The following is a 12,692-nucleotide window of genomic DNA, read 5'->3' as shown; positions in this document are numbered from 1 at the left end:
ATGCGTTTCGCCTGATTAAGACTTCTTCACACATTGAAAGGGCTATCAAAGTACTACATGTCAGCCTTTTAAAATCTGAAGAAGCCTTAACCAGCAAAACGTGTTATCCATAATAAAAATAAATTTGCCACCGAGACTGTCTTTTCACATAATTAGGGAAACTGGTTTCTGTACCAATCGGCCCATCTCGGATGAAATGAACTTCACAATTTAATGGTTTTGTGCTGCACACAAAGCTGAAGAAACTGCAGAACAGTAGGAAAGTAAGGAGCTGGGACCTCGATATTTTGAAAGAAACGAGACACTGTCGAGAGTTTCCGTCGGAGTGCTAGGTGACGACTGACTGAAGCACAGGACAGAGATAAAACACAGACGAATGAGGAGCTTTGAGGCATAAAATAGTAAAGGCAGCAGATGACCAAATAGATAAAAAGAGACGGCCTAGTAGACATCCTCGGATAATGAGGTAGACATTGAATTTAACTGACGAAATGGGAAAATATAAAAATACAGCAAATGAAGTAGGCGAATTCAGACCTCTAAAAAATGAGACTGACAGAAAGTGCAAAGTGCCTAAGCAGGAATGGTTTCAGGACAAACTTAAGTCTATAGAATCATTTACAGCCGGGAGAAAAGTAGATACTGCTTCAGGAAAAGATGCCTTTGGAGGAAAGAGAAGCAGCTGTAGCAACACTGAGACATCCAATGGAAAACCAGTACTAAGCAAAGAAGGGAAAGCTGACACGACAATACAGAGGGGCTATACACAAGTATAATAAATTTCAAGGCAACATTATAGAAAAGGAAGAAGAAATGATGGAGATGATATGGGAAATAATATACTGCGAGTTGAACTTCACAGAGCACAGAAACATGTAAGTCAGTACTACTCATATCGACAGGAGAACCAGCCGTGACAAAACTATTCCTCCCGGTGTGCACAATGGAAAAGATAGGTGAAATACCCTCGGACTTCATGAGAATCTAGTAATTCCAATACCAAAAAAAGGCAAGTGTTGACAGATGTGAATATAACTGAGGAACGGAGAAACTGACAAAGTCAACCTCGGGTAAGACAAGTCTGAATTCCAGAGGAATATAGAACGTGTGAGGCAATACTGACCCTATGGCTTATCTTAGAAGATAATTTAAAGAAAGGGAAACCTACATTTATAGCATTTGTAGATTTAGAAAAAGCTTCTGACAATGTTGAAAGTGTTATACTCTATGAAACTCTGATGGCAGGAAGGGTAAAATACAGGGAGCGAAAGGTTATTTACAACTTACATAGGAAGCAGATGGCAGGTATGAGGGTTGAGGGCAGGAAAGGATAGCACTGGCTGAGAAGGGAGTGAGACGGGGTTGTAGCCTATCCCCTAGGTTATTCGATCCATACATTATGCAAACAGTAAAGGAAACCAAAGGAAAATTTGGAGTAGGAATTAAAGTTAAAGGAGAAGAAATGAAAACTGTGGGGTTTGCTGATGACATAGTAATTAACTCACAGACTTGGAAGAATTGTTTAGTGAATGCCTAAAACAAGATGAACATCCACAAAAAAAGAACAGTGTAATGTAGTCAAATTATATTACATTATGAAGCTCTAAAAGTAGTAATCAGTTCAGCTATACGAGCAAGAAAAATGTTATTATCGCAGAAGTAGAGAGGATATAAAATGCAGACTGGCAACTGCAAGGAAAGCAGTTCTGAAAAAGAGGATTTTTTAACACGTAATACAGATTTAAGAGTTAGGAAGTCTTTTTTGAAGGTATTTGTCTGGTGTGTAGTCTTGTATGGAAGTGAAACATGGACAATAGGCAATTCAGACAAGAAGAGAATGGGAAATTTGAAATGTAGTGCTACAAGAAAATGTTGAAGATTATGTGGGTGTATTGAATAACAAATGAAGTACTAACAATGTTCGGACCACAGATCTATTTGAAAATTTGTACACTTTTAATAGTCCATTAGGACAACATTATATCTAAGTATAAAGAAGCACTTGTAGGGCAATTTAGGAGAAATCGCAAGAGTAGTTTTAGATGTCAATGATGTAGCAGTGTGCAGAGATTCAGACAAGATTTTTTAATTTATACTTTTCAACATTAGTCATATTATTATGTGCATATCACATTTGAAAAATTGGCTCTGAGCAGTATGGGACTTAACTTCTGAGGTCATCAGCCCATTTCAAAGGTAATATGATGAAAAGACATGTATTTACACAAAATTTTATCAAATTTCCAAATTTATATTGCTATTTACTAATTTTTATTATTACGACAGACATTATGTGGCATGTTAAAAACCTTATCAAGCATCTTCAGACTTGTTCATATTTGACTGACAGCAAACGAGAAATTACTTCATTCCATGTAGGCTTTCACGGCCGGCGTCTTCATCAATGAACACTTCCGGGCCAAGTTGCTGTGGTCGATCTGTAGAACTACTTCTCCCTGACGTTTCATTCTCAACTACGGAGAACATCTTCGGAGGTGAGTCAATGACTGGCTGCTAGGAGCTGGGGCCGCCGCTTATATGGATATCGTAGAGGGTGCCACCGCACGTCACATGGCGTCGATGTGCAGCTATCTCTGGCAATCGTCTGTTCTCTCGATTGCAGGCAATCGATTGTCACGTGATTGATGCAACGTCGACCACCACATCTTATCCAATTTTAATCCTTCTTCTTTACGATTAAAATTGTACTGATGTTTGTGGATTTCAATTGCCTCTCTATACATACGTGTATAATAATGCGACGTCCTCGCTAGCACGCTTGTCTCACCAAATTTTATTTCGTGATCTCCATCCTTTTTTAAGGATGGAGATCACGAAATAAAATTTGGTGAAACAAGCGTGCTAGCGAGGATGTCGCATTATTATATCCACAAACATCAATACAATTTTAATCGTAAAGAAGAAGGATTAAAATTGGATAAGTTATGGCGGTCGACGTTGCGTCAATCACGTGACAATTGAGTGCCTGCAATCGAGAGAACAGACGATAGCCAAAGATAGCTGCACATCGACGTCACGTGATGTGCGGTGGCGCCCTCTACGATATCCATATAAGCGGCGGCCCCAGCTCCTAGCAGCCAGTCGTTGACTCACCTCCGAAGATGTTCTCCGTAGTTGAGAACGAAACGTCAGGGAGAAGAAGTTCTACAGATCGACCACGGCAACTTAGCCCGGAAATGTTTATTGATGAGAAATTACTTCTCGTAAACATTTTATCACAATAAATTCGATTCTACATCATCAGTTTTTGGCACTTATATTTACGAAAAGGTTGTGTTTGCAGCACATTGTTGGAAGAAAGAGAAACTTTTGAAAGTGAGGACAAGCTTTGCTTTTCCTTACAGTCTCTAAAGACTCCTTGCGCATACAGGAAAATTGCATTCTTCGACGTAGTACATGACATTTTAATTTATGTTTTCTGTGTCTGTACAAAAAATATTTCCCACAACTTACAATGTCAAAAGCACACCCAGCAATTAATCGTTTATCACCCTCATACTCCGGCATATTCAACTCACTGTATTGCCGGATAAGGTTATTTACACCTTTATTTATTGATTTTTGACTTGTGCTTTCCAAGTCTGTCCGTCGTTCTCGAAACCTGTGTCTGCAGATTGAAGCATCCAGGTACAAAGAAGTTCTCAGTATCTTACACGATTTGAGGTATTAGGGATTTTGGAAATCGTGACAAGCACAAATTACAAGGATACTTTTCGTGTTTGGTCGTTTACTTGTCATTAATTATAAATGTAATATACACTGGAAATTCGAAAAAAATCATACAAATAGATTTACTTTTTATCACATTTCCTTTCAAATGTAGCACGTATGAAATAATAAGACTAGCGTGGGAAAAAAAAATCTCGATCGGGATTTTATTCCGCGATCCACCGATTGTGGAGGTTTGACACTAACCACATACCTAACGATACTGCGGTACCTTGTGCTCAACGTTGCAATGCACCGCTATATCACCGACACGTGAAACTACTTCTCATTGGTTTTTTCTCAAAATTATCTAGGGGATATGCCTTCCTGCATATACCTTATGCTGTTGCAATGGACTATTAAAAGTGAACAAAGTTCGAAGCAAATCTGTAATCCAAACGTCGTGGCCTCCCCTTGTAAGTGGAACTGGAGGAAATAGAAATATGTGATAGAATTAGAATAAAGGAGGGAATCAATGTAGACAAGAAGAGAATATGAGCTTTTCATATGCAGGGCTACAGAAAAATGAAGAAGATTAGACGGGTAGATGAGGTAACTAATCAGGACATACTGAACGGAACTGGGGAGAAAAGAAATTTGTGGCACAACCTGACCGGGAGAAGGGATAGGTCGACAGGACACATTCTGACACATTAACGGATCACGAGTTTAGTATCGGGTGAAGTGCGACGGATAAAATTTGTAAATGAGACAGAGACAAATACAGTAAGCAGATTCAGGAAGATGTAAGTTACAGTCGTTATTTGGAGATGACGAGGTTCGTACGGATAGTGTGGCACAGAGAGCTGCACCAAACCAGTGTTCAGACCGAAGACCACAACGACAACATCGGACAACAATATCTGCCTATATTCTCGTACACAGTTCAAACATTTTATACTCCGGGAGCAATCTCGAGTTGTCTGACAAACTTATAGCATCTGTGGACACCGGCACAACAAAGACTAGTAAACAGTTCAGTAAAGAGGTGGACTCTTAGAGAAGTAAAGTGGGGCCCGTGTGTTGTTGTTGTGGTCTTCAGTCCTGAGACTGGTTTGATGCAGCTCTCCATGCTACTCTATCCTGTGCAAGCTTCTTCATCTCCCAGTACCTACTGCAACCTACATCCTTCTGAATCTGCTTAGTATATTCATCTCTTTGTCTCCCTCTACTAGTTTTACCCTCCACGCTGCCCTCCAATACGAAATTGGTGATCCCTTGATGCCTCAGAACATATCCTACCAACCGATCCCTTCTTCTAGTCAAGTTGTGTCACAAACTTCTCTTCTCCCCAATCCTATTCAATACTTCCTCATTAGTTATGCGATCTACCCATCTAATCTTCAGCATTCTTCTCTAGCACCACATTTCGAAAGCTTCTATTCTCTTCTTGTCCAAACTATTTATCGTCCATGTTTCACTTCCATACAAATACTTTCAGAAACGACTTCCTGACACTTAAATCTATACTTGATGCTAACAAATTTCTCTTCTTCAGAAATGCTTTCCTTGCCATTGCCTGGCTACATTTTATATCCTCTCTACTTCGACCTTCATCAGTTATTTTACTCCCTAAATAGCAAAACTCCTTTACTACTTTAAGTGTCTCATTTCCTAATGTAATTCCCTCAGCATCACCCGACTTAATTAGACTACATTCAATTATCCTCGTTTTGCTTTAGTTGATGTTCATCTTATATCCTCCTTTCAAGACACTGTCCATTCCGTTCAACTGCTCTTCCAAGTCCTTTGCTGTCTCCGACAGAATTGCAATGTCAGCAAACCTCAAAGTTTTCATTTCTCCTCCATGGATTTTAATACCTACTCCGAATTTTTCTTTTGTTTTCTTCACTGCTTGCTCAATATACAGATTGAACAGCATCGGGGAGAGGCTACAACCCTGTCTCACTCCCTTGCTGAACAACACTTCCCTTTCATGTCCCATGGGCCTGTATACCTACACCCGCTCGCGGGGAACAGTGGGAAGCTGGCGAGCCCCCGCCTCCGACTACGTGCGGACACGTACCCCCGGCGGCAGCAACCGCGGTGCGCCGCACTCACCTCGTCCCGCTGAGTGCCGGCCCCACGCTTCGCCTCTGCCTGTGCCTCCACCTTCTCCTTCTCGTCGCACTCCAGGTCCGCCTTCTCGCTGAGGCCGTCCCGGTCTTCCGCGTCGTCCACCTCCGCGACGTAGGCCGCGGCCGCCGCCTGGGCCGCCTGGCACGCCACGGGCGGGCCCACCCCCGCCTGCTCGGCCGCCGCCACCGCCTCCGCGCCGTCGTCCTCCTCCGTGCCGAGCGGCAAGGCAGGAGCCTCGTCGGGCGTGGCGCTCTCGCCCGGACCGCCGACGACGCGGACCTGGACGGGAGCAGCACACCGTATGCCGATTTCTCACACTTCACTTTGTAACGCCAGAAATGCGTATCCCTCTATTTCCGTCCATTGTACCATAAATTTTTCTGTTATTTTGTTACCCGAAGATATTACATTTCTATGTCTTTATATGTTGTAATTGTTTTATGTGACTTACCAAATGAAAGTGCTGGCAGGTCGACAGACACACAAACAAACACACAAAATTCAAGCTTTCGCAACAAACTGTTGTCTCATCAGGAAAGAGGGAAGGAGAGGGGGAGACGAAAGGAAGTGGGTTTTAAGGGAGAGGGTAAGGAGTCATTCCAATCCCGGGAGCGGAAAGACTTACCTTAGGGGGGAAAAAAGGACGGGTATACACTCGCACACACACACACACACACACACACACACACACACACACACACACACACATATATCCATCCACACATATACAGACACAAGCAGATATATTGGTCATTAAATATGTCTGCTTGTGTCTGTATATGTGTGGATGGATGTGTGTGTGTGTGTGTGTGTGTGTGTGTGTGTGTGTGTATACCTGTCCTTTTTTCCCCCTAAGGTAAGTCTTTCCGCTCCCGGGATTGGAATGACTCCTTACCCTCTCCCTTAAAACCCACTTCCTTTCGTCTTCCCCTCTCCTTCCCTCTTTCCTGATGAGACAACAGTTTGTTGCGAAAGCTTGAATTTTGTGTGTATGTTTGTGTTTGTTTGTGTGTCTGTCGACCTGCCAGCACTTGAGGCAACAGTTTGTTGCGAAAGCTTGAATTTTGTGTGTATGTTTGTGTGTCTATCGACCTGCCAGCGCTTTTGTTCGGTAAGTCACCTCATCTTATATATATATATATATATATATATATACACACACACACACACACACACACACACACACACACACACACACACACACTTATGTTGATGTATAATTGGTTTATTTTGTAAATATTGTCTGTATTTTTACGCTGGGTCTTGCCTAGGGAAAACTATGCTATCGAACGAATACATCGATAGGTTGTGTGATGAACCGAAGTGTTTAGGATCTTCGGGAGGGTTAACTCTGTCGCATGGAGTGCGGACAGAGCAGAGTCTGGTTGGAGTAGGGCGGTGGAGCAGGTGTGTTGTGTGACGCTCCCGCGAATTGCCGCGCTTTTGGGGTTTGGCAGCATGTAATTGTGCTCGACTTGCTATGATAGTCTCTAACACGGTGTCGCGGACGGGAAGCATTATTTGGCTCACATCAAGAGCCCGTTTCGCCTGGTGACCGTGTCGAGAAGAAGGCGCGCCATCATCCAGCTTCTGCAACAGCGACGGCCGACAACGAGTGACTGTCGCCACCTCCCCGACCGACGACTTCAAACCTTCAATCAACCAACAAGGAAGACTGAAAGCACGTGAAGTTTTAGAAGTGTATGGCAGGCCTCAGCTTCTCAAACTGTTCAATTTGCCAAACAAAATTACAGCAACATAACATGAACCTTTGTTGCTCATTGTCCCAATTGCATTACCAAGCAGGGTCCCTTCCTTTCCCAAAATGAACCCGAGTGTCGTCGAAATTCAAACGCCAGCATTAAAGTAATATCATTCCATTTCACTGCTTTAATTTCAAAGTTCAGTTAAGGCATTCATAGCTGGCTACAATATTTAGATTACACAAGCACAAATTAAGAGTCCGAGTTTTCTTACCGTATTTTAGCTTACCTGTAACTGTTGCTCAGCTTGGTACCTACTAAATGTTACTATTGTTAATTGTCCAGAATCGTTTAATTCAAGTTCAAAGTTAAATCTCTTATTTCTAAATTGTGTAAATTCAAGTAGCTTTTGAAATGATTGTTGAGGTAGCCCAAGACTAACCTCATTTTACTGAATTTCGCAGTGTTTCGGAAACAAAGTTCACTATTAATTTCAGTCACTAAATTAACTTTCAATTTTCCGGTTCTATTAATTCTTTTGCTAAATTAAGTCAGAGTGTAGCGAAATTTATTACTTCTGACAAACATTCAGTTTTCACACAACACGTGTCAACCTTCAGTTGCCACGCTTTTAGTGCTAATTGTATGTGCATTAACCTTTCTTTTTCAGTTATTATAGTAGTTGTTCATAGGACTGGCAACCGCAATTTTCCCCAAATCTCAAATATCTAATTAATGCCAATTAATTGTTAATGTAACGACCGCACATTTACTTTCTTTATTAACTTTACTCCTTTTCAAAATTAATTTCCACCAGTTTCATTTGCATTTTTCCTTTCATTTAGATGCAACCCTTTCCTCCCTCTTTACCGACAGATTAACTTCGGTAACGATTGCTTTTCCCAAATTTCCATTAGGTACATGCGGTTGAATTGTTCACTGTCATTGAGGTCAGTAAGTGAGGGGGAGGTTACAACTTTCGTGAACAAGGTGCGTCAGAGTTCTTTCCGTACGGTACGGCAGACATTCGTGACACCTGTCTGACGGCAGGACACTGGCTCGCAGAACAGTTACTTCGTCACTGTTTACTGACACGACACACGTTACATCGTCGAACTCCTTTTTCCGTGGTAGAAAATAGTATACAATTTCAATTACAAGGGGGGAGGTAGAGTGTCAATTTGGCAGCTGTAAATGTTAAAGGATGTCAAATGACACACCTTTCAGCTGTCTAGTTTCCACACTTATTTTATTTGGCTCCCACTTTTGGTGATTTCCTATGCCACCTTCAGGCCCCTGACTGACGTGTACGGGATTCCACCTCGGTTTCTGGTCGAAACGGGGGCCAGCAATACCGGTATTAGTAGATTTCTGCTCGCTGTAGTGCACCTTTCTACAAATCACCAAAACTGCTATCCAAATAATATAAGTTTGGAAACTAGAAAACTGAAAAGTGTTTCATTTGACATTCTGTATCGAACAGCCGAGTCCCGCAACCGCCTCCGAACGGATGGACGTACAGAGATAAATATTAAAAGCTACTCGCAGACCTACCGGTGTTCGGACTTTGTCAAACTGGCGTCAACACTCTACCTTTCTAAGATTAGCACCACCGTCTTTCTAGGGAGGTGACTGTGAGCCGGGTGCGATATCTCGTCGCTTTATAGTGGCGCTCCACTTTGACTTTGGGAGCTGACGTCACTGGGAAACAGTGTCGTGTGGAGAGAGGGATTCACGTGCGCAAATGCGGGAAATCGGTAATGTGAAGGTTTGACCGCAAAAAAAAGTCACCCAGTAGAAATCTGCAGGTGCAGTAACATTTTTAACAGAGAAGGAGATGTGCCTCCAGATGAGCGGTCGAGACAGTGTTTTCATGGAAATTTAAATCTTAGGGAGAGAGTGGAAGCTGGGCTAGTCTCTGCTGCCCTTTTGGCCGTCAGTGACAGTGCATTGCGGTAGGGTGGGGGCGTACTGCCACATTACCAATTTTCCGGATTTGCGTGTCTGAATTCGAGATGACTTCACACTAGCAATGTAAGTCAGACATTACGCATTTAACAGTCCGGATCGCCATATTTTCCCGTTTGTTGACTACCGGTTTCAGCTGACCGATCGACTGTATAAAGATCTGAAAACGTGCAGAAAATTGCACATAAAGGGCAAAATAGTGCAAAACACACTGATGAGTTTAAGAGGATGTAACTGAAGGAAAATATATACCAATTAATAAAATGAATGGAGTGTCTAATCACACAACTGGAACACAACACTTTGTGCTGTCAACTGTGACCTCCCCTTCTCTCTTTGCTCCGTTTCTTTCGCTGATCTTTCCTCTCCTTTCTTCCTTCTTCGTATTGCGGCTGTGTCTCAGGGTTTCCAATGCAGAAATGTAGTGAGAAGGGGGCACACGTGTTCGGTGGTTCTCGATATCGTAGTGCTGTGAGGGAGCGTCACTCGTGCCTCTGGTTTGAGAACACTGACGACTGAAGTACGAACATTTCTCAAAATAAAAACAGGTATGTACTCTCTTTTCTTTTAAAACTGTAAATAGTAGTGTAGCTAGTACTATCTATCATTCTACTAAACTGAATGAGTGTGACAGCATTAACGAAGTTTCAACGTCGAAAGAAGTTTATTAATATCAATTAGACGAAATATATATATCTAAAAAGAAAGATGATGAAACTTACCAAACAAAAGCGCTGGCAGGTCGATAGACACACAAACAAACACCAACATACACACAAAATTCTAGCTTTCGCAACCAATGGTTGCCTCGTCAGGAAAGAGGGAAGGAGAAGGAAAGACAAAAGGATATGGGTTTTAAGGGAGAGGGTAAGGAGTCATTCCAATCCCGGGAGCGGAAAGACTTACCTTAGGGGGAAAAAAGGACAGGTATACACTCGCACACACACACATATCCATCCACACATACACAGACACAAGCAGACATTTGTAAAGGCAAAATGCCTTTACAAATGTCTGCTTGTGTCTGTGTATGTGTGGATGGATATGTGTGTGTGTGCGAGTGTATACCTGTCCTTTTTTCCCCCTAAGGTAAGTCTTTCCGCTCCCGGGATTGGAATGACTCCTTACCCTCTCCCTTAAAACCCATATCCTTTTGTCTTTCCTTCTCCTTCCCTCTTTCCTGACGAGGCAACCATTGGTTGCGAAAGCTAGAATTTTGTGTGTATGTTGGTGTTTGTTTGTGTGTCTATCGACCTGCCAGCGCTTTTGTTTGGTAAGTTTCATCATCTTTCTTTTTAGATATATTTTTCCCACGTGGAATGTTTCCCTCTATTATAGACGAAATATATATATATATATATATATAAACTCCGCACCTTCTCTCCTGCCCTCCGTCTAAACTGCAACACTTGATTGTCCATCACTCCCACCATACTATCCCTCCCCTTCCCTTCCCCAGCCTCCTCCTTACCCCCACACAGTCGCCACTCCCATCATGCACTGGTGCTGCTGCTTGCAGTGTGGTCTCAGCTCTCTGAGACTGCAGGTGTGTGTGCAAGTTGTGTGTGTGTATGTGTGTATGTGTGTCTAATGCTGACAAAGGCCTTAATCGCCGAAAGCTTTAATTGTGTGAATCCTTTTATTGTGCCTATCGCGACTCGGCATCTTTGCCATATGGTGAGTACCAACTTTCCTTCTCTGGTATTGTTACATTCCATCCTGGATTTTCCATTGTTTGATTCATATAAGTCTTTAATAGTTATTATCAAGCTAATGTCCGTAAATTGTGGTTAATGTTACCAAATCTCACACGCGACGATAACGCCCGATATCCAGCCGCGTATCTTTAACTCCACGGCAATATTTGAGAATCCGCGCGCGATTTGTTTGCACCGAAGTCTGGCCGTGGTTCCCTAGAATAATTTTTAAATCGACTTTGGGTTGTAAATTAACAATTCTCTGCCCATTCGCGAAAGTTACAGCAGATCCGCACTCGACGACTACTCGATCACGCACTCGAGCAACAGAGAAGTTTTTTGTTCGTACAAAGAGAAAACGTATTATGCATAATGCAACAAGTTTATTTGCTATGTCAAAACATATTTATATCTATCTCATTAAAACTCATTATCTATTAAATGTTGTACATACTTAAATTCTTTACTCTGTAAATAATCAATAAAATTTAGAAATGAATGACACATATTAAAAAAAAAACTCGTGTTGATATGACGTCACGGGTCACTACTGGTTTCGACTCCCCTACACTCAACGTGATGCAAAGTAGATCCGACTACATAGGACACACTCGTGTAATGTTATAACCCGCATCTCGGACCTCGTACAAAATGAGTGCTCAACACCCTTAAATTTATTCACTGTTTTATTTAAGAAGTCATCTGCGTCTCAGTTTTCTCTTACTATCTAACCTGGCAGTGCTTCGCAATTGCTAAGTACGTATGGGAGTCGGACATACGTCCTAATGTCCTCCTCCCCCTCTTGCTTTCCATCTCCTCCCCCTCTGTCCATCTCCTTTTTCCCTTCTCTATTACCATTCCCCTCTATCTCTCTCCATCTCCTCCCCCCACCTCCGCCCAATTTTGGCCTTCTTTAGTGTTGTTACCAACAAAAACCTCGATTAGAAATTGAAGTTGCCTTACACGAATGAGTAAACTGGTTGGAATCATTGGTATACAGGACAATCTGTCTAATGTTTAAATGCAATGATCGTAGTTAAAACTGACTTTGAGAAAGGAAACACAACCGCACTTTTTTTCCCAGCACAGCAGTTTCCGTTGAAACAGAAAACCTGTACAGTGTTGTTTAAAAAATATATGGCTGTCTATGTTGTCAATGTTTGTTACACTATTGTGTAAAAATCTGAAGTAAATGAGCCAAGAAATATTCGAGATTTTTGCTAATAGTGTTTTTCTTTTACATTTATACATATATTTGCATACTGTATATACTCAAAAAATATTTTGCCTACATGCATTAAAACATTTACTAGTGTTCGAAGTAAATCTGTCACGACATTTTCGAGATTTTTGCTAAAACATTTCCCATTTATACGGTAGATGTATATCTTGTGTATTTACAAAATATGTAGCCTACCTCAACCAGAATGTTTAGTACTGTGTAAAAATTTGAAGTGGATCAGTGGAGAAATTTGAAATTTTCGGTAGCACCTTCACTCTTTATGTAGTATATATA

At 41.8% G+C, this 12,692-nt stretch overlaps 1 protein-coding gene across 1 annotated transcript in view; it reads right to left on the bottom strand.

Annotated features, from left to right (window-relative positions):
• The window catches only part of LOC126443040 (neuralized-like protein 4), a 279,279-nt gene that overhangs the window by 41,618 nt on the left and 224,969 nt on the right, over positions 1-12,692 (bottom strand). The window contains 2 exon segments of the mRNA XM_050090885.1: positions 5,791-5,946; positions 5,998-6,087. Of these exon segments, the coding sequence (XP_049946842.1) occupies positions 5,791-5,946; positions 5,998-6,087 (246 nt within the window).

The sequence above is a fragment of the Schistocerca serialis genome, unplaced genomic scaffold (assembly GCF_023864345.2).
Source record: "Schistocerca serialis cubense isolate TAMUIC-IGC-003099 unplaced genomic scaffold, iqSchSeri2.2 HiC_scaffold_1420, whole genome shotgun sequence".
Taxonomy (NCBI): domain Eukaryota; kingdom Metazoa; phylum Arthropoda; class Insecta; order Orthoptera; family Acrididae; genus Schistocerca; species Schistocerca serialis.
This window is presented reverse-complemented; position numbering and strand designations above follow the sequence as displayed.